The sequence below is a fragment of the Penicillium riverlandense genome (assembly GCF_028828495.1).
Source record: "Penicillium riverlandense strain IBT 135883 chromosome Unknown utg000003l_segment0_segment0, whole genome shotgun sequence".
NCBI classification, from domain to species: domain Eukaryota; kingdom Fungi; phylum Ascomycota; class Eurotiomycetes; order Eurotiales; family Aspergillaceae; genus Penicillium; species Penicillium riverlandense.
In genome coordinates, this window is record NW_026643196.1 from 3,773,388 (window position 1) to 3,796,619 (window position 23,232).

Genomic DNA, 23,232 nt, shown 5'->3' on the forward strand with positions numbered 1-23,232 from the left:
GATATACTGCATTGGGAGGAGGTCACACATAGTTTGCATCTGTCGGAAGTTATAGAGTTCTGTATTTGTTCCTTTATCTAGCGAGTCGTCCGGAGTCCGGCGCGAGAGAAACAAGAACGAGTAAGAGGCAATGAATACGATACGGAAAATACAAGGTACGATTGAAAATTACATACCGTACCGTACCTGACTGGGCCCACCGTCATCCCGGAGGCGGGTTGTCGCAGACTTTTCTTGCCTCTGGTGACTGGGCAGGCATGGTTCATACGACCGTAGAAGAAGACTCAAGGCGGCCGATCATTGTCGTGACAGTAGGCTGTGTTGCGGACCGTCGTTTCTTCAGCTGTGAGATAAAAAAAGACCAGTCACAGCCACCGATGACACCAAGGTGCCTGACGTAGGGGCCACGGGCCTCGTGTTTGAGAAGCTCCAAGGCTGTGTCGAGCGAGTCAAAAGGTACCGAAACGAATCCACCACGGTTCATCTCAATTTGCCAAGAGAGGGAGCCCTAGTGTCGATCGGTAAGAGTAAGAGTACGAAATACATTCCATGAGGATTATTAGTTAGGGATTCCCCCCTTTGTGGACCGCAATTAAATAGTAACTAGCCGACAGACAGGCAGATAATTGACAGCTAACGAATCATCGAACCATGCCCTAGGAGTAGACCAACCCATCTATCCCTCCCTTTGACTCTCCCACTCCCCTCATCGTCCGCCTTGTCTGATCTCGGGGGGCCAAAGTGGTTCTAATACCAAAATTACACCTGCCGTATCCCCCGTCCCCCATGCCGACCAGGAATAAAACCGATCAAGCCCGCCACGCGCGTACGACTTCCTGGTCGAGTGGCTATCAACACCTTCCCCAGCAGGACACATCAACCACTACTGACGACTCGGGTCCCTCCTCTCACCCTCCTCCTCCTGCCCGCCGCCGCCGTGAATCCAATCTCTCCCTCGCCAGTGTCACCGAGGGTCCGCCGTCCCCTGGTCTCGATGACCCCAATATGATGAGGAACACGTCGATGGATCTGGACGGCCGAAACAGCCTGCATGCGCGGAGCCGGTCGCAGAGCCAGGCGCAGATTCTGGCTCTGCAAGAGTCCGAGATGGGCGCCTCGCCCAGTGCACCTCCGCCCACCACCCGGGCTTCCGCCGTGACGTGGATGTCGCTGCCCCGGAAGGGCCAGCTGGCCGTGCTCGGGTTATGTCGAGTCTTTGATTTCTTACAGATCGCCTCCCTCCAGGCCTACATGTTCTACCAGCTCAAATCCTTTGATCATAAGCTCTCCGACTCGGATGTCGCGACCCAGGCCGGTATCCTCCAGGGCGCTTTCACCGCCGCCCAGTTCGCGACCGCGATCCCCTGGGGCCGGGTCGCTGATGCCGAATGGGGGGGCCGGAAGTTTGTGCTGCTGGTCGGTCTGCTCGGCACGGCCGTCTCGTGTCTAGGGGTTGCTTTCTCGACGTCGTTCGCGCAGGCCGTGTTCTGGCGTTCGTTCGGTGGTGCCATCAACGGCACCGTCGGTATCATCCGGACTAGCATTGCGGAGAATGTGAAGGAGAAGAAATACCATTCCCGTGCTTTCTTGATTCTCCCCATTGGTTTCAATATCGCCTCGCTGTTTGGTCCAGGTTGGTGGTCCCCGTCTCTTACAGCGAGTGAGTCTTTGCTAACACATTTGAAAGTGATGGGCGGTATGCTCTCTGACCCCGTAAGGGCCTACCCGCGCCTCTTCGGACCGAATTCGTCGTTCGGAGGCGAGCATGGCGTACAATGGCTGGAGACCTACCCCTATGCCCTGCCCATGTTGGCCAACTTTTTCTTCCTGACTTTCTGCGCCGGCTTGGTGGCGTACGGCTTCGAAGAGACCTTGGCGGCTTGCAAGGGCAAGCCTGGTCTCGGTGCAATGATCATGAGGCTCTTCGGCCGCGGCATGCGAACTGTCGTGCCCAGCACGTCGCCCCTGTACACGAGACTTCCCTTCCGTGATAATGAGGAGGACGGCCCGCTGCTGGATCGCGCGGAAAGCTACGAGCTCGAGGAGAAGGCCAAGCCCGTGCGGGTTCAGCGCGTGCTGCCCTTCCGCAGGATCTGGACCAAGAACGTGCTGTGTACCCTTCTCGCACAGGCCTTTTTCGATTTCCAGATGGGGTGAGTAGTAGACCCGACTCAAGAGACTGAATACATGCTAACCAACAACCACAGCGCCTTCAACAACCTCTGGCTACTTTTCCTGTCCACTCCCCGTTACGACCCCTCCGACCCGGCCAGTCCTGCTCAGAAACTCCCCTTCATCTTCACCGGCGGCCTGGGCATGTTGCCCCAAAGTGTCGGCTTCGCGACTGCCATCCTCGGCGTGATCGGCATGTTCCTCCAGTTCACCATCTACCCAACCATCAACGGCCGTCTCGGCACAGCCAAGAGCTACCAGTACTTCCTGTCTCTGTTCCCGCTCGCCTACGCCCTGGCACCATACATCTCGCTCGCCCCATCCACGACCCCGCCACCCGGCCAGGCCAACGGCCCCTGGGTCTGGTTCTGGATCATCATCGTGCTCTTTCTCCAGGTCACCGCCCGGACCTTCACCCTGCCCACCTCCATCATCCTGCTCAACAACTGCTCCCCGCACCCGTCCGTCCTCGGCACCATCCACGGCATCGGTCAGTCCGTCTCCTCGGCCTTCCGAACCATTGGGCCCATCTTCTCCGGTGCCTGGTACGGCTACGGTCTGGATGTGGGCATGGTCGGCTTTGCCTGGTGGGTTATTGCCATCGTGTCCGTATTTGGCTGCGCAGCTGCCGTTTTCGTGTACGAGGGCTCGGGACATGAAATCACGCTTCCCGGCGAGGAGGAAGATTACCATGACTGAGACGCTGCTGTGATGCTGATGTGATAATGTGTGCGCATGCGCCCTGTGTGTGGCTTCATTTTTTGGGTTGTACAATTTTTTTTTGTTCATTTCTTGCATGTTATTCGGTGTCGGGTTGGGTTCTTTTTTTGTCTCTCGATCTCACTCCAAGGGCGATCGGAATGCCGCGCCCACTCTCAGTTTGTTCCCTGCTGAGTCCCATCTTGGATACCATTTGTTCTGTCTGCATTCTTACGCGCTGCTCTCGGCATTTTTACCTTGTTGATATGCTTTTTGCTTGTTTGTTTTGAGAGCCGTCCTGCTCTCTTTACTTTTCACACTCATGTCGCCATGGCAGTGAGGTGAGATGATGGGATGGAGCAGCTGCGTGCGATCATTAGAATATAGAGTTCTGGTCCGGGCGGTCTTTGGTTGTCTGATTTGATAACATACCCTGATGATCCGCTGCGACAAGATAGGCGGGATTGGTATGTGTTGATTGTACCTATCTATGTTGGGGGAGGATTCTGGTCGGTTCTTCACGTCGGACGGATCCTGCCTCGTGTGCTATACCTATATCTCGTCCATAATAGACCTTTTCAGTTCATTTAAAGCTTTTGGTAGATCAATAGTTAATTGAGTGGCCAGCCAATGGCCGTCATTGATTGCAATTGCATCTGCATCAGGTCTAGTCTCGTTTCCAACAGGTCAAGACAACAAGCAAGATATCTGACACAAAACGAACGCTAAGGTAACTGTCTCACGACATCCCAGCTCCTCTACTCTCAAGGTTGCCTCTTCAGTTCTGCAAACCGTCGAGTCAGTTCATCCAGCTCGGGAACCCCATTCCCTTTGCTGCTCTTCGCAGCTCCCTCGTTCTTCGCAACAGAGCCAGAGTCCTTCGTCTCCTCTTCACTCCCGGGGACTTTTACCCTCGGATTGAGATTGTCACTCCTCGGACCCGGCGGCGCAACGCTAACAGGACTCCTCCCCGCCATCGATCCCCGCGGCGGCGTCGCCTTGTTTAGCTCGCTTGTTTCAGACGCACGCCGTGCCTCGGATAGGGTTGGTCGGGACTGGGACTCTTTGCCGGGTGTTGAGGGCACATCACCACCACCTTCATTCCCGTCGTCATCCTGATCTCCCTTGGCATTGGAAGTGGCAGTCCCCTCATCCACAAACTCCAGCGGCGCACTCCCCAACTCAGCCTGTTCCGCGTCTTCTCCTACCGGCCAGGAAACACCATACGCCTTTGCAATCTCCCGCAAATAACTTTCCACCAGTTCCTGTGTCGGCGGACGCAAGCGCAGACCCTTGAGCAGTCGCTCGGGCACCGTGACGCCCTCCACTTTGTTATCTTGTGCCATGGTCATAAACTCCTTCCCGTATCGCTCGCCGAGCATCGTGCGCAGCATCGTCAGCTCGCGCAGTTCATGCGGGAACCGGTGCCACGCGTAGAAGATTGCCACGGCTGCTTCGTCGAGCGCGGTGTCCATGTAGGTGTTTTCTTCGTCGGAGAGCGCGGCACCGGAGTCTTCTGGAGCAGTAGGCGGCGTGCCTTCTCTCTTCTGCCCGCCCCCTCCCCCTGACCCTCCAAGCCAGGAGAACCCAAACCGGGACCCCGTAGACTCTCCCCCACCAGCACCAGCGGCAGCCGACCCCGCCGCGCCCCCCGCCTGCGCCAGGTTCTGTTTCTTGAGGAGCTCCTTCGCGCGCATCCGCGCACGAGTCCCCTTCTCGTTGAACGCAAGCTGGTCGAGAACATTCGCCCGCGCAAGAAGCAGTTCGCAGTACAGCTCCACCATCTCCATCACCTCCACGGCGATGTCGGTGGCGATCACATTCTCCACGCGGATTCGCGCGGACGCCTCGCGCCCTTCGCCGAGGAGTTGGGCGAGCTCGCGCCGTTGCACGACTGAGAAGGCGGTGTCTTTCTTTTGGAGGAGGCGGAGGCGAGGGATTAATAGGCGGAGTGTGGAGACGAGTCTCGTCTTTGGGGGTGGGTTGTTAGTTTAGATGCTGCGACGGTGGGATGGGGGTGATGATGCGGGGTAGGTAGCGGGCAGGTTAAGGAGGGAGGGAGCGAGATAGATGGTGGTCTGGGGGGTGGAAGAAGATATGTGTAACGGAGACTTACTGTCTGCGCTGAGGGTGGCATGGTGAGTTAGTGAGGTAGGTCGAGTGTGAGTGAGAGAGGTGAAACAGTGTGCTTGGAAGAAGATAAGAGGGAGGCGGGGAAGAAGGAGATAACCAACAACAATACATTTATTTCTACTTCTTCAACTCCTAAGGCAGCCACATTTATGGTTATGAGCTATACAAAATATAAAATCGGTCTGAGAACGCACTTGAACGAGGCCGGATCATCTCGCGATGCATCAATCAGACAGCCTAAGGGGCTCGGAAGCCAAGTCATCTGGGAATTCCCAGTGTGGCCGAGTGTGTTTCGAGAACAGGTCTCTCATCGATAAGACCGCGCACTTGATATACCTGTGACAGTGTGCTGAGGTTGATTTGCTCCTGCGGTGGAGATACATATTGTTAGAGAACGCTGTTGTTAGAGGACGCTGTTGTTAGAGGGTAGATTCCCAGACATCAAATCTCTGGATGTGGTCAATAATAGTGTTGGTGCTGTGTATATGAGAGAGCACAGCGGCATAATATAGCCTTGTAACGCTGCCTCTGACAACAGAAAGATGTTGTATCATAGGAGATTCCAAGAAATGGAGGAAGGCTGCAAGTACCATTGTTATTGTGGTTGCATTCCAGACCTGAAGACAAAACTCAACTGCCCATCCCTTTAGGTTGGCAAATAATGCATTTTATGGGGCTAGAAAGGAGTCCTGCTCACACGATTAAGTGCAGTTGGTACTGTGATTCTCCTGGAATCCCTCTAGACCATTTGGACAGCTAGAGCACTGGCCTCTTGTGGCATCCGTTGCCGCATTGTGTTGGTCCTCATAGGAGTTAGATAAAAAGAGCAAGGTACATATTGCGGGGAGGTTTATGCCAGTGTGCCTGCCAGTGTTTTAAGACACTGGCGGGAAATAGAATGGCGAATAGCTAGTCCTTACAGTACTAGTTTAGTTGTAGGGAGAGAAAAGGCACTATTGTCAACAAACGGCCTGCTAGCAGAGAAATGGAAAAGTGGAGAATAAGCAAGTCGCTACTAGCTGAGAAAATTAGGCACCTCAAGGCACATTAGCGCAATTTCACCGGCATTCTACAAGCTGGAGGGGCTCTTCTTAAATCCATGGATTGATGGCAATGGGCTCCGAACCCCATGACTAAGCAGCCAAGCAGCCCTTCAACAGCGATGGTGATTGGCCGGCTCGGTTTATGATGTCATTGGCGCTCGGTTTTTAGGGCGCCATTCCTTTTTGGGTAAGATGCGGTATAGAAATGTTTCATTCAAGGCTCCTCTGGTCCTATCTTTGGATCACATACTCCGGAGATAGCCCTAAGCTATGGAACGAAACAACGAATTTTGCCCTGCTGCCGGGAGCCCCCTATATGTAGGGCTCTCGCACCGATTTTTCAACAATCGTAAGCGACACGCAAAATCTCCTACTCAAGACCGACACTTTATCGAGTGAAAGAAGTTTCCTCGCTAGCAGTGTATGTATACGATCAAATACGTCTTCAATTGTAATAACCGCTTACCCTAATTCTGGCGAAACAGGGGAATTGAATCAACTCCTCTCCAAAAACAACAATGGAGTTCGCTCTTTACGTCTTCCTCATTATTGTCGGCTGCGTCGTCTTTGTTCTCCTCGGATTCGGTATATGGACAATGTACCATGGCATCGAAGACAACTCGCTCCCCGACATGTCGCGAGAACAGAAGTCTTACATGCGTCAATTACGGCAGCGCAACCTCAATGTGATGGCTGTCCAAGCACGGAGGCCTGATTTGATTATACCAATTGATGATGAATAGCGGAAGGAATAAGTTCATGTTATTGGCGTTTTATACGGAAGAGAACATATATATTGGGAACATGATGAGGGAACAAGTGCCCTCGTCTTTTGGAATTGGGTTGCATATCAGGTTCATCATAAAGAGAAGACCGGTACGGGATTCTCGTCTGCATATTTTTTACAATAAATTCGACTTCATTGGGTGAATAAACTACCGGCTGTTGCATATGCCTGGCATCTGTGCACATTCCATTGACTATCTTTTCACTTCTTAAGAGTGCTGGCTGGCAGCTGTTTAGCGTCATTGCCCAGATATAAAATCAGTTGTGAGGCTCAAGTAGAGAGCTCCGCCGCCTTGTTCATAAGCTTATAGTATTACTTGACGGAGTGGTCCTAATCAAACGCCAATATCTACAATGATTAATGAAATTACAAGACCGGGTCGAAACCGCCGTAGAAGTACATAGATCCAAAAAGCTTATTTTATTTATAACAACCCCTGTTTTCCCCATGCCCAAGAAAGAGACCCAATGCATATAGGAAGGAAAAGTGAAAAAAGGGGATATCATATCAAGAAAAGGTAAAATAGGATAGAAAAAGCAGTGCCGAATAGAATAGCCAGGGGATATATAAAAAGAACAAGTCATCAAGCTGGGAAGCTGGCAGCGTTGAAAGTCGTCAAGAAGAAGAATGTAAACATCCACGTGTGGATGCGTATAAAAAGAATAGGACAGAAAGAGGTGGTATCGAGAAGTGAAGTGGTAAAAGAATTGTTGCTGAAGGGTTGAAGACGTTTACCAGACATAACCCGTGCTCAGCGAGCATGCAGGCCCCGTTAGGGAGTTTGGATGGATTTAAAGGTTCACAAACACACCGGCGACCACGGCTCCGAGTCCCAGGCTCAGCCCGGAGATAGTGGCGCTCGTGGCGCTGTTGTTGGTGGCCGAGGGTGAGGCAGCGGTGGAGCTCGAGCTCGAGCTCGATCCGACAGGAGTGATCTGGGCGGGGCCAGTCGGCTGCAGCACATGGGGCTTGTACTCCAAGGTCTTAGACTGGCTGGGCATGGGCGCGCCAATGGTTGAGGTGTTGCCGGATTTCGAGGTAGTAGTCGAGGTCGAGGTATCAGTGGAGGAGGAGGATGAGGAGGCGGTGGTGGTGGAAGTCTCCGTGGGAGTCTCGGCGGGGGTGGGAGTAGGAGTAGGAGTCTCCTCGGGGGATGAGCTGCTGGAAGGAAGCGGACCAGCATCGTCGCCCTTCCGGTGGACAATGAAGTTGGCCTTCGAGCCAGGAGGAACGTACACCGTGCAGCCCGTCGCACCGCCAGCACCAGTGACAACGTCACCAAGCATATCGTTGACGGTGGTGATGACCGACGGATCAATGGAGCATGGAATACCATTGCAACCTTCACCGTCACACTCAATGGAAATACCCCAATCAGGCATCACGTTGCGGAACGGCGTGGTGGGCTCCAGGTAGATAGGGTTCCAGCCGAGCTTGACATAGGTGCTTCCGTCGGCGACGGTGTTGGCGCCGACAGTGTACGGGGACCAGTTACCGATGGGGTTGGAAGATGTACCCCAAACACAGCCGATCTCGGCAGGAACACCTGGCGCGTTGACGTAGTACTGCGCAGCGGTTGAGCACCAGTACGATTCACCGGGCACAGCGAGAGTGGCCACATCCTCAACTAGAGTCGGGATCAACATGGCCTCGTTTCCAGGAAGCACAGTCTGGCAGAAGGACACGGGGGCGCCAGCCTTGTTGATGACTGACACCGCACCGGTGCCGTCCTCACAGTATGGTCGACTAGGGAAGGGCTTCTCGATCTCTCCATCCTCATTACAGTAGAGACCACCGTTCTATAATTTCAGTCAGATATCATCTTTCGTAGGATTTGAGGTCTGGATAACTTACCATCGAAAGAGGGTAGGTATACGAAGTCGCCTTCGGATCCCATTGCATCGACACTTGGCCAGCGGGGCAAGCGTACGGGCAGTAGCTGCCCGGCGTGCAGGGCTGGTTAGGGCTCATGGCCCATCCGGCATTCGCCTCGGTGGGGGTGATGGCAATCAGACCAGCATCCGTGGGGAACTGACATTGGCCGCTCTTCTTGACCAGTGTTGTGCCCACCTCAGGTACCGAGCGGATCTCATGGTGATGTTGGTGGTGGTGATGACCGTGTTGGGCAGCCTCGGCACCAGCAATGAGTGCAACCAGCGCAGCCGCCCGGGATGATGTGATCTCAAACTTCATTGTGCGAACGTATCGGTTTGGTGCTGTGGATTTTGGTAGAAACGCGACCCTAGGGTTACGACCCGGGAGTATATCGCCAATGAAAGGAGTAACAGAATTGAAGAATAACAGGTTTAAACGAGTGACAGGCCGTAGGCCGGGTTAGAAGATGAAAGCTCACAGAGATGGAGAGAAGAGAGAAAGTAGTGAACTGGGAGATGAGACCCATGAAAACAGCCCTGTGTAAAGTCCTGCAGGGTCCGTGGTGACCGGACCCTACCGAGGGACGGACTTCCATCGAAAAGGGAAGGATGTTCGCTAAGCTAACGGTGCCCCGACAAAGGGTCCAGGTGGTTCCCATCACAACCAACGCCGGGGCCAGAGCCCCTGACCTACGCGTAGCGCGGCCACATGGACCCATCCAGGCGTTAGCGTCAGGAACAGAACATCCCCGACCAATGATGGGCTAGGGTACCCCGGCGGTTCTTTCTTGGCACGCTAGCTTGATCTTCGTATTTATTTCCTTTCGTTTTTTAGGCCCGAAGCAGAGATTTCAGAGATTGACTCACTGGCGTTGCCTATCACACCATCGCTCTATGTAACTATATCGGCGGTCGAGCATAGCTATAAGGCCGGGCAGATCAGTTAATTATTTCTCGTGGAATATGCATACAGCGTTCAGAGTTCGTGTGGCACATCCTTTGACCCCTCTTTGGCCCCGGCAGGAACACGTGAATTAATTAAAGCAGACTCCGCAGCGGAGAAGCATTATTATTCGATGGTTCCTCGTGATGGTCCAATTTCCTGTCACGGATTTTTTCATCTCGGAATCCCGCTCCCGCCACAATCCTGTAAAGACCAGCTCGTCGGTAGCTGGGTCGTCTGTCAATCCTAATCAAACTGCAGAACATCTGCCAGTGTTCTAGACTTGTTGATCAGCATAGGTTTCTTGGCAATTATTATGGGAGTCCGAGAGCCAATCTCCGCGTAGCCCAATCCGAAAACGCGGTCATTCTATGCCTTAACTATCAGGCCTGTCGCAGTCATTTCCCTTGGAGAAGCTATGTTATTGGAATAGAATCGCGATTGAGGTAGGGCAAATTTATTTAACAAACGAGTGTACTGCATATATTTCTCGCTTGTAACACTGGGGGTTTACTTGGACTGGATAACTTATGCCCAAGAATGCACAAGAAATCTTGGGTTCATGATTGATGCTTGGTATTGAGCTTGGTGGGTAACGTGTGCACAAGATGTTGTTGACTACCTCTGGCACCTGCAATCTCGGACTGGAGCTTTGATCGATGCTCCGAGAAGGCAAATTTCACGTTTACAGCTAAGTGATTGATGGAAATCGATAAAGTGATGATATAATCGGGTTATAATCTCATTATTCATGGACTGGAAACATCCCTGCGCCCTCGGTCTCCTTTGTCCGGCTCAAAGGAGAAAAGGGAGGTACTGTAAGGGTGTGGTGACCTGAGCGGGTTATCAAGCACGCTACATATTCAGTGAGAAGTATGTAGTATATTTGACGAACATTGTACGGGATCGCTCTGACCTCATCTTGTGCGAAAGCCGACAAGCCCACGAGCGACTTTTTCCACACAAGCAATCTTTGCTCATGCAGAGCGCGCTGTTGCTTTAGACCACTCGCCTTCCAGAATGTAGACCCATGACCGCGAACCCTTCTCCACATCGTTGAGCAGTTGCCTCCAGGGAAATAAGGAAATAACGAACAGTTGGCCGTGTTAACCCACCATAAGCAGCGACATTGACCATGAAGCCCGCTACAAACCCCTGAGGTTGGCACTGGTGAAGTTATTTCTTGACGGGGCTGAGCCAGTCTTCCGCCTTGCAGGTCATTGCGTCAGACAACGAGTAGTTTCGTAATCAATGTCATCCGGAGTCCGCTTGTGAGAAGAAGAAATATGGAAAGCCTCATGAAGTGATGCTTTAAATCTTGCAGTAGCAAGATCACACTCTTCAGTTATGGCTGCGAGGTTGGTATGGTCACCGTCGGCAACTGCAGATTGATGGCATACCAAATGCTCAATATAAGCACGGGAAGGTGTCCGGATGCGCGTGGAGCGGCGTAGGTCAGAGGTGTCAGGAATCCAGCAGTACTGTGATCATCTGGTAGAAGCATACTGCGCAGCTTCGCGCCCAGGTGGTGGGAACGATCTTCATTGCGCTTGTGCATTGATATCGACGCCAACATGGTCTGTAGCTCCCAGGCGTGACATGATGGAGGTCAACAAATATATATATAGTGCAGGACGGCCTCAAGAAGTGGACAATGCGCTGAGCGTCCCAAGGGCTCATATGGTAGCATGTGCTGGAGCGTGAGGGCAAGCCGGAGAGCAAACAGGTGGATGACGTCGTTGTTTGCTATGCTCTTCTGCTTCTGTCTGGATCTACTGTTGTATGCTTCATCATTACAATTGATTGGAAATTTCTTCCCTAGCTCCGTCATTATTTATTCACTTCTCACGGTGTCTCCGATTATTAGAGGCGTAATCGTGTTGTGGTGGTGCCTGATTAGTCCGTCCGTTGCCAAGGTTGCGGGTGTTTATCGTTCCCAAACAAAACTTCGCTCCTCCGCCATCCCGCTTTTCCCTTCCACGCTATCACCTCTTCATCTGTCGCATATCCTTGGTGGACGCTGCAAAGATGGACAAGCGGTCCGCAGAGAGTCCCATGGACTTTGAATGGCAGACACGAGCCCCCGGGGACGTGACCTCGCCCTTTTACCAGCTCGGCATGCAGCATGACAACAAGAAGCGTGAGTGACCTGACACCACTCCAGATGGACCGGGGACACCGAAGTAGCTCTCTAACACTCATCCATGGCCACAGGGACACACAGTGTATTTGATTCTCCAGAGAAGAAACCGTTGCCCGCCCTGCGCGAGCCGAACTCACAGCCCTTCCTGTTCTCGCAACCCCGGGCCCAGCGCGCGCCTGAATCCCCCCGAGCAGTCTTCGGCCAACCGGCATTCACGACCCCTCGAAAATTCGACGTGGATCTCTCCTCAGGTGCCGAAAACATGTCGTCTCCCGAGAATGCGGACAATGAGGATACCCCCGAGCAGCCAACGAAGTCAGGGAAACGGAATTCGCTCTTCAACCTCTACGGTCGATTTGCGCCAGGCCGAGGCGAAATCCCGCGAATGAATCACTATTCAAATGCACTTGCGCGCCGAGTACAGAAAAGAAGACGACGAGATCGCGAACTCGACCGGAAGATTCGGACAGACAGCGACTACGAGAGCGATCGGCCCAGCAGCAGCGAAGGGAAAAAGAGAAGCCTGTGAAACAATCACAGGGCCAAGGCGCAGGGTCATCGCGCATGTCCTCTTTTTCAGAGTTCTTCGCTCTCCTTGAGGCACACCCCAACGTCCCCAGCATCCTGTCATGGTGGGCTCAGTTGGTAGTGAACCTGTCACTGTTCTCCCTCGCCGTGTATGTGGTCTTCGGCTTTGTATCGGCGATTCGCTCCGAGTTTGAGCAGGCGGCAGAGGAGGTGTCGGATACAATCCTGGCGGAGATGGCAACTTGCGCCAAGAGTTATGTGGACAACAAATGTGGAGGAGGTGACCGGTTACCCGCACTGGAAACTGTGTGTGAGAACTGGGAGCGATGCATGAATCGCGATCCCGCTAAAGTCGGACGAGCCAAGGTGTCGGCGCATACTATGGCTATCATCATCAACAGTTTCATCGATCCAATCAGTTGGAAAGCAATTGTACGTGGAGCCACCTCAACTAAGCCATTGGTTCGAATCTCACTAACTCTTTCTGCAGCTGTTCTTTCTTGCGACCATTTCGACTGTCACTGTCGTCAGCAATTGGTCCTTCCGCTCATTTCGAAGCCGCTTCAACCAACAAAATTACTCGCAACCCGCGCCTAACTACACCCAACAACATCCTCATCAAAATCAGGCTATGCATAGCCAGCCACTACATCTCCAGAATAACCCTACCTTTGGTTACTTCAGCCAACAGGACCCACGACAAGCCCCGACAACACCGTACGGAGAGAAGCAAGACGCCCCCTTGATGCTTGAGAACTCGCAGTCAATGGATTTTGTCACTGAACGCAGTCGCGAACGGGAGGCTCACCTGCGAACCCCGAGCCCAGCAAAGCGTGGCCGCAGGTTTGCTTAGCTTGCAGCAAGCTTTTGGGTTTGGCGTCTTCATAATTTTGGAATTGGGATTTCTGGCAGCATAACTGATGGGCTTTTCGGACTTGGTCTGGGGTTGGAATTTAGTGTAGCATTTCTCGTATACCACAGCCATGGTGTTTCTTATTCTTGTATCTAGTTATTATTTGTTTTGGACAACTTTGTTATGAAGCCCATGAAAGCCCTGGTCTTTTCTTATCCTCTCAGCCTTGATCGGACTGCATTTACCCTTTTCCGTCCACGGCTTGTGATTGACTGGGCACATCGTGCATGACCAGTTTGTTTTCCGTGAAGAAAGACAGATTCTAATAGACTTGTCCGCGGATAAGACGTTTCTTCTAAGGCATGAAAAGAAGAGTGGCGTCGGCCTCCCGTTGCCGAGCGGCCACCGGCGAACCAGTCGCCGAAGCAGGTCGGCGAAAAACCTGAGAACCACAACAACAGCAACAACTGAACCAAAGGTACTGCAAGAAAAAAGAATAAATTTTTTGGCCGAAGCTCCACGGTGCTCTGTGGGCAGGTGCTAATTGTAAACATAATGGTATATGAAGCCATGATTTCCAATCTCCGGGCTTTTCTCTTCACGTAGACACCAATTATACATACTCCCAAAGCGATAACACACCGCGAAAAGACAATGCACTACGAACAAAAGCTTGACAATCCAAAGGAATACCCAGAAGGTGGCATCTTGGCCAATCTAGTCGTACTGGGCAGTTTCAGCGCCATAATGGGCGGACTAGGGCTCATGAACAGTATTGGCATTTACCAATCATGGATCTCGACACACCAACTCGCCTCCATCAGCGAAGGACAAATCGGCTGGATATTCGGACTCTACAACTTCTTCGTCTTTTTCTGTGGTATCCAAATCGGTCCTATCTTCGACGCCAAGGGCCCGCGTCTGCTTATGTGGTTTGGCTCGACGCTACTCATCCTCACTTTTATACTGCTGGGCTTTTGTCGTGTGTACTGGCACTTCTTAATCGTGATTGGGATTTTGGGTGGCATGGGGACATCGTTCATATTCATTGTTCCCGTCGCGAGTATCGGCCATTTCTTCTGTCGTCGCCGAGGCGCCGCTACGGGGCTGGCCATGTCCGGAGGCAGTATCGGCGGCATCCTGTTCCCTCTGGTCCTGGAGACTCTATCTCCCCGTGTGGGATTCGCTTGGGCGACTCGTGTTGTGGGCCTCATCATGCTGGTGCTTCTCATCCCTGGATGCCTTCTCATCAGATCCAATTTCCCGCCCAAACCTCCCTCGCCTCCCTCGGCCAAGGTGTTTCTGCCCGATTTTATCATCCTCAAAGACCCCGTCCTCGCTCTGACTACGATGGGCGTGTTCTTTATTGAATGGGGATTCTTCATCCCGCTCGAATACATCGCCTCCTACGCTCTCACGCATGGCGTGTCGCGCCGTCTCGCGTACCTGATGGTTGTTTTCCTGAATGCTGGCTCTTTCTTCGGGCGCTGGCTACCGGGGATTCTGGCGGATAAAATTGGCCGTTTCAATGCATTGATTCTGACAAATTGTCTGTGCCTAATTTCTGTGCTTGGTGTGTGGATGCCTGCTAAGGGAAACCTGATCGCGCTGGTGATCTTCTCTGTAGTTTTTGGTTTCGCGAGCGGCAGCAATATCAGTCTGGTCCCTGTTTGTGTGGGCGAGTTGTGTCCCTTGGAGAATTATGGGAGATACTATACCACTGTGTATACAATTGTGAGCCTCGGGTATGTTTGTTTCTTTTCCTGTGAGTAAATGTCGGCTAAAATTTTGACTAGGGCTTTAACTGGCGTTCCTATTGCTGGCGAGATTATCCACCAGTGCCGGGGAGAGTACTGGGGGTTAATTGCGTTTGCAGGATGCGCTTATGCTGCAGGGCTGGCTTGCTTTATTGGGGCGAAGGTATTGCAAGGTCGGAAAGGAAAGTGAGTCCATAGACAGCTGGCTCTGATATGATGATGACAAAATTCCCAGGTTCTCAGACGAAGTTGAGGAGATCAAGGGCTGGGCCAAAAAGGGATTAGATATTATCCAAATATAATTGTATAGATTTGAGTAGAGTGATATTTTTAGACTATGTTGTTGCTGTTTTCATATAGGCCTCGCGTTTTGCCTAAATTCGTTTGTTATCAGTGACCTTTTGTTGTTTGCCCGCGACTTTTAAGCTTATCTCATGCCGGTCCACGTGGTTAGAGGATGAGGCGCACGGCCACCACTTAAATCGGAATATGAATTCAACTCTAGTATACAGAGTAGATCTGCAAGGTTGATTCAGCCGACACCAGTGTTGCCATCCGTTACCTTTTGACGTGCGACTGCAACATCCACCAGATCAGCAACGGCCCCGCCGAGTGCTTAACAGTGGAGACCCCTTGCGGATGAGATCTAGCTTCCGAGTTCAGTGATTTACGATATCTGCTACATCGATCTCGAGTGAATCGAAACGTCAAACAGCTAGCATATCTCTCATTTCTGCGGGGAAGCAGTTTTCCGGACCTTTAACAGCTCAGGCACGTCGCTGAGGCACCAAAGCTGGGTTTGAAAGATCTTCGCTGACGTTCCGCTCCGGGCTTATCACGACATCGCCAGCAAATGACGGGCCGTGGAACCCGAAGTTGCTTACGAGCTTCTAGGTGTCCTTGCTATTGTCCCCGCGCCACAATGATGTTCGTGAGGAGAGTCAATTTTTGATTTATCTTAGCCCCTCCGAGTCCAATTGAGCTTCGTGAATCAATCCTTCCTCTCCTCAATTGTCTCCGAACTTAACTGCGGCTGTCAATGACGAGCAAAACCGATTACAGTGCAGAGGAATACGGGGCGCCTGTCAACAATGACGGGGATACGAAAAGCTTCCGGTCGCGTGACGAGTCGAGTCACTCCGACGAGGAGATGGCCGTCGACCCTATGCATGCGCCGTTGAAGCGGCAATTACAATCCCGACACTTGCAGATGATTGCGATTGGAGGTTTGTATTCTGTCGTCTGAGACCAGCGAGGAAAGGAAACTGATTATGCTCTTACTCCAGGAATTATTGGTCCTGGATTGCTGGTCGGCTCAGGTACTGCTCTAAATGAGGGCGGCCCAGGAGGTGTTCTGATCAGTTTTTCTCTGGTTGGTATTATCGTGTTTTTCGTCATGTAATTGATCGCATTAACTCTGCAGTTTGATCTCATGTTAATGCTTGAATAGGCAAGCCCTGGGTGAGATGGCGACCATCATCCCCGTGTCTGGATCGTTCGTCGAGTACGCGCAGCGCTTTGTCGATGATGCGCTTGCATTCGCTCTGGGATGGGCATATTGGTATTTGTGGGTGACGGTAAGGGATTCGGTGAGGATGGGTTTGATCTATGCTAATGGAGAACGTGTCTAGGTTCTTGCCAACGAATATAATTCGATATCGCTTGTCATTGGATACTGGACCGAAGTTGTCCCTCAATGGGGCTGGATACTTATTTTCTGGGTGCTTTTTCTGTTTCTGTCCAATTTGGGCGTTTTGGCATATGGGGAGATGGAGTTCTGGCTTTCTCTGTATGTGCCTCGGTCATTGTCAATTTGAGAACTGTACTGAAAAATCCTAGCATCAAGGTGTTGTCTCTGATTGCCTTTTTTATTTTGGCAATTTGCATCAGCGCTGGTGCGATCGGCCCGCGCAAAATTGGATTTGCATACTGGCACGACCCAGGGGCATTTGCGGATTCGATCAATGGCGTTGCCAAAACTTTTGTGGTTGCCGGCACCCTCTATGCTGGCACAGAGATGTATGCTTTCCGCTATCTCCAAGGCGCAAATGTGGATCGCTAATGGCATACAGGGTGGGAATTACTGCTGGAGAGTCATCTAATCCCCGAAAAGCTGTGCCAATCGCAATTCGGCAGGTGTTCTGGCGGATTATGATCTTCTATATTGGTAAGTGAAGGCATGATTCAAATGACCAGGGGTTGACTTCTGTCTAACTAGGAACCATGTTCTTCATTGGCATCCTTATTCCCTACAATGACAAACATCTACTGGGCTCGAACTCGAAAACGGCCAGTTCTCCATTAACAATCGCCCTCACTGAAGCTGGAATCCTGCCTGCTGCTAATCTCATCAATGCGCTGATCGTGGTCAGCGTCATTTCTGCAGGCAACAGCTCTTTATATGTTGCGTCTAGAACCCTGCTCTTTATGTCTCGGAATGGCAAAGCCCCCCGATTCATCGGTCGTACGAATCGCAGAGGAGTACCATGGGTAGCGTTGATTTTCTCCAACCTCTTTTCGTGCATTGTGTTTTTATCACAGGGTTCCAGCGCGGGCAAGGTTTATTCTGCATTAATTACACTTTCAGGAGGTAAATCGCCCGTATTCTGACGTAACTGCGCTACCATATTTGATGCTAATTTTGTGAATAGTGGCTACCTTCATCGTCTGGTCCGTGATTTGTGTTGCCCATATTCGCTTCCGCCGCGCCCTGGTTGCTCAAGGACAGGATCCCTCGACACTCCCATACCAGGCTTCGCTCTATCCGTGGGGGACTTACTTCTCACTCGCTGCCAATGTCTTCCTTATCTTCTTCCAGGGCTATACCTGCTTCTTGGATCCATTCAGCGCGACAGACTTTGTCATCAGCTATATCTTGCTGCCGGTATTTGTGTTGTTCGTGGTTGTGTACAAATTCTGGAACAAAACGAAGGTGGTCAAACTGGAAGAAATGGATATCTGGACAGGAAGAAGACAGTTTGTGGATTCAGAGGATGAGTCTCTGGTCAAGAAGCGTCCTGAGTGGTGGTCTCGCTTTGTTAATGTGGTGGTGGGATGATTGGGTCTTTTCTGTTTCATGTGAAGTATGATATCCCACGAGCGAAATCCCCTATGTATATTTATTCGAAGTGAGATGCAATTGATGCGGAATCCGTCGGAGAGCCGGCGTTCACTTTCGGAGGTGTGATCGGCGCAGACCAAAGCTTTAGCAGCTAACCATCTTTTAAGATGACAACTAACTCGTAGATTTGTTTTCAGTGGTCATCTGCGCCGGAATAGCCTTGCATGATATTTTCTCAAATGCCAATTGCTATTTCTCGCCAACTCCTTCCAAACTACCCCTATGTTCGAAGTCAGCAACGTGCTCCTTAATGTTCACTATTATTGGCCCGATAACTTATGCACATTCGGTCGGCCTCTATACCCGAATCTGCATAAGCTCTGGATCTCTTCGAATGATAGAATGCGCACGTAAGATGTCGATCATCGCGGAAGTCTTGATCCCCGCTTTCTAACAATACGACGTGAACCAGTCAATCCTTCACACCGACTGGGCGCGTCCAATCAACGACCCTGTGTACCTCGTTCATGTCTCTATCGGTCTGCCGTGCAGATCGGCGGAAGACCCTGATTCGGGATGGCCAGTCAATTCTACTAGACTTGCAGCCAATAATGGCCAATAGAATCATGTATGTTCCGGTGACGCGAAGCAAGGACGCAGATGTAACATCGCATCAACAAACGATGCGGGCGTTTCGGAGAGCTCACCACCTGACACAGATGTCCACGACGGCACGGGCGAGGTTACAAGTGCCGGACCTTCTATATAAAGTGGATGAATTCCACTCTGTAGGGTCAAGCAGTACAGAAAGCGGTTCAGTCCCATAGACGTTTCATCTGGAACTGCTGCTCTCCGGATTTACCATCGATAAACTCTAGTCCGTCCTCTGTCGACATGCAGTACACCAAGGTACCGCCAGGACCCAGATTCAGGGAATAAAATCAATCTAATTGCTTACGCTATCCAGTTCCTCGCCGTTGTTGCCCTCCTGGCTCAGGCGGCCCTCTCCTTCCCGACCTTCAAAACCACTCGCGCATGCGCCTATACCTGTGGCAGCAACTGCTACACAAGCAGCGCCGTCGCCGCTGCCCAGGCGGAAGGCTACAAGTTGTACAAGTCGGGCGACACCAACGACGACTACCCGCACCAGTATCACGACTACGAGGGATTCAATTTCCCCGTCTCGGGCGAGTACTATGAGTATCCCATCATGAGCTCCGGCGATGTCTTTACGAGCGGCTCGCCTGGTGCGGACCGGGTTGTTTTCAACGGGCAGGATGAGTTGGCTGGTTTAATTACGCATACTGGTGCTAGCGGTGACGACTTTAAGGAGTGCACCTCCTAAGCTAGAAAGAGACTAAGCAATGTGGCCTGTTTTGGCTGACGGTGATCGCAATGAATGTAGATGACAATGAATATTTTGATCTCTAAATAGAATGTGGGAGACCGACTTTCATATAGACACATGGGATGTAGTGTCGACATGCTGTTTGGTCTTCGCAATTGATTTGGGTACGTAGAGGCAAACAGCAATCGACACCCGCACGTTCGCGAAAACGTCGGTCCTTGTCGTTGCCGGGGTTTCGTACCCTCTAAGCGACGATGGCATAATAAAGCCAGTGCAGTTCCAGCTAGAGTCGTAGCTAAGCTAATGACAGGGAACGAACGCATTCGACCAAGCTGCTTTGTTCCTTCACAACTCTTCGAGTCCTAGTGGTGTCGTAGCTAAGCTAATGACAGGGAACGAACGCATTCGACCAAGCTGCTTTGTTCCTTCACAACTCTTCGAGTCCTAGTGGTGTCGTAGCTAACCATTCAACTAATCGCATCGATTGCAAGAGTACATCAACTCTGCATCTTCGGACGAGACACCTTTTTGTAAGGACCCGCCTCGAAAGACGGCGGGACGTACGGTAGGGCAATGTTGTTCGAGTTAAATCGGGCTATTATGATATAGTCTGAGAACTAGACCATTCAAGCTTGATAGCTAGTGGCCTCTCCGTTGTGCTGTTGAGGCTATGTCTCATCATGGCAGGGGTATTAAGTAGAGAGAATTATGAAAGGAAGTGACAGGGGAACAAGGGTATTTGTACCCCTTGTGGCGGAAAGGATCTTGTGCCCTGGTCTAATGCGGGGTTGCCGTGCCCCTAGGCCTAAAATAGTCACAGGTAGGGCTTCTGTGCATAAGGTATGATGAGTCACGCGGTATTGCCTGTAAATCGGATTCTCACACGAAGACCAGCATTTAGTCTTGGGCCAGTAAGAAAGTTCCAGAATTATCAGCATCATTGCCTTCTCTAGCTCTCTCTACCTCTCAGTCCCCTACCTTTTGTTAAGACCACCACGCAATGACATCTACAAATCCAAAGCAATGTCATGCCTCCACTTCACCTTACGAAGAAATAATTGGATATTATCGAGCTGTTCGCCGCCTGAATCACATTTTCGTCTCGGGCACCACTGCCGTCGATCCTCAATCGCCAGCCAGCTCACCACAGATCCTTTTCCCAGGTGACGCAAAGCAACAGACCCGTGTAGCCATCGAAGAGTGCATCAAGGCTATCAAAGCTGTGGGCGGCAAGGGTGTTCAAGATATTGTTCGAGTGAGGATGTTCGTCAGTCGTCACGAGGACTGTGAAGCAGTGGGAGAAGGGTTTAGAGATATACTGGGGAAGCATCACCCCTGCGAAAATGGTCAGATTGGCGCCGCAGCTACGATGATCGTTGTTCAGAATGGATTTATTAATAAGGATATGCTTGTTGAGATCGAGGTTGATGCTATCGCTGACGATATTTGAAAAAGGAAAAATCTATGGTGAGCAGCTGCTGGGAGGCTGCTCCTATGACAGTCGGTTGCTGAGTTTTGCACCGTAGTGTATGGTAGCAAAAAGGCCGAAAATATTGATGCCGATTGAAGTCGCATGAAGTTTCCAAAACCGTTTGTTGAGTGCTGTCATCTCCGGCGAATGCGGAGGAAGGTCGTTACTCTTTTTATTGTCTCGGATTTCTGTTAGGTATGTGAACTTAGCTACTGCTGTACATCTTATGCCTCATTAAATACCAGGCGTCTTCGTACCTTGAATTTTCTTCGCTCTCACCACATTCCGCGTTAGGGGTCTAAAGATTGTCAAGTTGATGAGACCCGACATAGAGACAGCCACCATTGGCCACCAGGCACTGTTGCGGCTGGGCTCAGAGAGAATGCCAGAGAGATGATTTTCCCTGTAGGAGGTCAAGAAAACGATGATAGGAGTAGATGCTTGTAGCGAGAAATAGACTGGAAATATAGCAGCCTGGTGGATGCTGAAATAAGGTCGGTGGAGTGCTTTGAATGCGACAATACCATTGATGCATGTCTAGTTGTTTGTCAGCAAAGAGGTTTCGAATATGCGCTTTTCCGTCATGAGTTTTACTTACCTGAAAAGCTTGGGAGCCCAGCAGTATGCCATAGCTAGCCCACGTTAGAATTGCGTTCAACGGCCGACCGGGGTGGGCCGCATATAGAGTTTGACAGGTCAATGCATACCTGACCAAATGCCAGAACTGCAGTGCTATCATTTTTCTTTCCGATTTATTACATCAAATCTCAGTTGAGAGGGGTTGCGATAAATTTGATCGAGCTTTTCGTTTGTGTGGGAGAAAACAGGATTCAGCCGGCCGAGCCGCCGATAAGTTCCCAGGTCTGGATGCAAACGATTTAGGTTGCCCCACCGTACTGCTGGATCGAATGTTAGCTACGAAAAGTACCTGGAGACAATTTAAGCTCAAAAGCCATATTATACAAAGGCGTTATGTAAGGGTTGCTTAGCAAAATTTGTAAATATCATCATGTAGCAATCAACACCCCCATCGCCAGTCCGTCTGTGGATGCAACCAGCAGTGCACACTTGAAACAACACATTCCTCCCTCACGCTTCCATATCACTGCATTGGTTCCTGTATGACAGCACCATGCCCGTGCAAATACCTCGCTGGCTGGGCCACCGGTAGCATTGATGACCAGAATGGCCACTTTTGCAGAGCTACCACCTTTCCTTGCAATCTGTGCCAACTCCTCTATCCCTCGTACTGCGAAAGTGTATTTCTCGGAGGCATGTGGGTCCACTCTGTGTGTGCCCTGACACGGAGGCGCAGCAATGAACACGCTGTTTGTATAGAGTGTGAATGTGACGTAGGTCCGACTGCGGGTTAGGCAGAAATCAAGCCGCGCACTGAAGCTTTCTGCATCCCTTGCTATTCTCTCGGGGCTTGGTGGTGCCTTTGAGAGGCGAACAGCTTGGAGTACAGCTGTGTAGGGGGACAACTCGGGCGGTGTTGGTAGTGTCCATGCAACACCATCTCCCTGCACATTCTTGTGTTTTGTTGTTTCTTTGTCTTGACTATCCACAGATGGAGGCGCGTGGCCTGACAGCATGACCAATCTTCCAAAGGCACAATCAGGAAGAGAGACCGAAGGACATGGTCCGACCCACCCACCCAGACACCGGACCTGAGAGTGACCAGATTCTGAATCAAGGGCAAGTGGTGCCAAAACCTTGCCCAATACTGAGCGAACATTCCAGTAGGAGGCATGTGGAAAAATTATGCCAAAGCAGCCCGAATTGAGCCGAATAGCTCCGATAGGCAAGTGGCCTCGTAGTGTTGACGAGAGGTTGTATAACACCGCAACAAGTGTCATAGAGAATGTTCCTCCGGGGAGCACCCAGCCGCATATCCAGTCAGCAACTCGCAAATCAATGTCCATTTCATCGAGCACCATGTTTTGGAGTTTTATTGCTGCTTGCCGAATCTCGTCTGCATATGGCCATCGCATCTCGTCCGCAAATTTGATAACGCCATCAAGCTGCTGCTTAACTACACCGGGGGAGGGCGTATAGCCTTGTTCAGGGCCATCTTTGGGCTCCATATGTCTTGCAAATAAGTCAGCTGCCACCATGTCGTAGATGGCACGGCTGGTGATTCCGCCGTACCACCTTCGCTTGGCTCGCTGGATGCGGAGGTTTGCTTCTCGCGCTAGAAGAAGTTGGCGCATGAAATCCACGAAGCGGTAATGTGAGTCTGGGTCAAGCTTTTCATGGAATGCCACAAGACTCATACTACCCTTCTCTTCAAGGTTGGGCAGTATGGAGCTGGTTATCTCTCCGAGAAGGTCTGTGATCTGATGCCGTAGCTCGATGTTTTCATCCGGGTCGAGCCATGTGTGTCTAAGAGATATTAGAACATACGTCAGCATGGTTTT

At 51.3% G+C, this 23,232-nt stretch overlaps 11 protein-coding genes across 11 annotated transcripts; 7 read left to right on the forward strand and 4 right to left on the reverse strand.

The window, feature by feature from the left end:
* Positions 1–786: 786 nt before the first annotated feature.
* N7474_005129 (putative MFS transporter) lies at positions 787–2,871 on the forward strand (the record flags this gene model as incomplete). Its single annotated transcript, XM_057196544.1, has 3 exons — positions 787–1,633; positions 1,688–2,153; positions 2,208–2,871. The coding sequence occupies 3 exons, from the start codon at positions 787–789 to the stop codon at positions 2,869–2,871; spliced, it is 1,977 nt and encodes a 658-aa protein (XP_057053940.1).
* Positions 2,872–3,635: 764 nt separating this feature from the next.
* On the reverse strand, positions 3,636–5,008 carry N7474_005130 (IST1 family protein; the record flags this gene model as incomplete). Its single annotated transcript, XM_057196545.1, has 2 exons — positions 3,636–4,841; positions 4,988–5,008. The coding sequence occupies 2 exons, from the start codon at positions 5,006–5,008 to the stop codon at positions 3,636–3,638; spliced, it is 1,227 nt and encodes a 408-aa protein (XP_057053941.1).
* A 1,557-nt stretch (positions 5,009–6,565) lies between these two features.
* N7474_005131 (uncharacterized protein) lies at positions 6,566–6,790 on the forward strand (the record flags this gene model as incomplete). The annotated part of the gene is made up of 1 exon (XM_057196546.1): positions 6,566–6,790. One exon carries the CDS (start codon positions 6,566–6,568, stop codon positions 6,788–6,790), a length of 225 nt encoding a protein of 74 aa, XP_057053942.1.
* Positions 6,791–7,625: 835 nt separating this feature from the next.
* Positions 7,626–9,027, reverse strand: N7474_005132 (SUN domain-containing protein; the record flags this gene model as incomplete). Its single annotated transcript, XM_057196547.1, has 2 exons — positions 7,626–8,633; positions 8,689–9,027. The coding sequence occupies 2 exons, from the start codon at positions 9,025–9,027 to the stop codon at positions 7,626–7,628; spliced, it is 1,347 nt and encodes a 448-aa protein (XP_057053943.1).
* A 1,969-nt stretch (positions 9,028–10,996) lies between these two features.
* Positions 10,997–11,227, reverse strand: N7474_005133 (uncharacterized protein; the record flags this gene model as incomplete). The annotated part of the gene is made up of 1 exon (XM_057196548.1): positions 10,997–11,227. One exon carries the CDS (start codon positions 11,225–11,227, stop codon positions 10,997–10,999), a length of 231 nt encoding a protein of 76 aa, XP_057053944.1.
* A 452-nt stretch (positions 11,228–11,679) lies between these two features.
* N7474_005134 (putative nuclear envelope protein Brr6) lies at positions 11,680–13,175 on the forward strand (the record flags this gene model as incomplete). The annotated part of the gene is made up of 4 exons (XM_057196549.1): positions 11,680–11,791; positions 11,866–12,212; positions 12,269–12,754; positions 12,813–13,175. The coding sequence occupies 4 exons, from the start codon at positions 11,680–11,682 to the stop codon at positions 13,173–13,175; spliced, it is 1,308 nt and encodes a 435-aa protein (XP_057053945.1).
* Positions 13,176–13,829: 654 nt separating this feature from the next.
* On the forward strand, positions 13,830–15,122 carry N7474_005135 (uncharacterized protein; the record flags this gene model as incomplete). The annotated part of the gene is made up of 2 exons (XM_057196550.1): positions 13,830–14,920; positions 14,972–15,122. 2 exons carry the CDS (start codon positions 13,830–13,832, stop codon positions 15,120–15,122), a joined length of 1,242 nt encoding a protein of 413 aa, XP_057053946.1.
* Positions 15,123–15,971: 849 nt separating this feature from the next.
* N7474_005136 (amino acid permease) lies at positions 15,972–17,990 on the forward strand (the record flags this gene model as incomplete). The annotated part of the gene is made up of 8 exons (XM_057196551.1): positions 15,972–16,158; positions 16,219–16,330; positions 16,383–16,509; positions 16,564–16,721; positions 16,772–16,951; positions 17,005–17,099; positions 17,151–17,522; positions 17,584–17,990. 8 exons carry the CDS (start codon positions 15,972–15,974, stop codon positions 17,988–17,990), a joined length of 1,638 nt encoding a protein of 545 aa, XP_057053947.1.
* An 897-nt stretch (positions 17,991–18,887) lies between these two features.
* Positions 18,888–19,338, forward strand: N7474_005137 (extracellular guanyl-specific ribonuclease RntA; the record flags this gene model as incomplete). Its single annotated transcript, XM_057196552.1, has 2 exons — positions 18,888–18,902; positions 18,961–19,338. 2 exons carry the CDS (start codon positions 18,888–18,890, stop codon positions 19,336–19,338), a joined length of 393 nt encoding a protein of 130 aa, XP_057053948.1.
* Positions 19,339–20,341: 1,003 nt separating this feature from the next.
* N7474_005138 (YjgH family protein) lies at positions 20,342–20,791 on the forward strand (the record flags this gene model as incomplete). The annotated part of the gene is made up of 1 exon (XM_057196553.1): positions 20,342–20,791. One exon carries the CDS (start codon positions 20,342–20,344, stop codon positions 20,789–20,791), a length of 450 nt encoding a protein of 149 aa, XP_057053949.1.
* Positions 20,792–21,819: 1,028 nt separating this feature from the next.
* Positions 21,820–23,226, reverse strand: N7474_005139 (uncharacterized protein; the record flags this gene model as incomplete). The annotated part of the gene is made up of 1 exon (XM_057196554.1): positions 21,820–23,226. The coding sequence occupies one exon, from the start codon at positions 23,224–23,226 to the stop codon at positions 21,820–21,822; it is 1,407 nt and encodes a 468-aa protein (XP_057053950.1).
* Between the last annotated feature and the right edge of the window lie 6 nt (positions 23,227–23,232).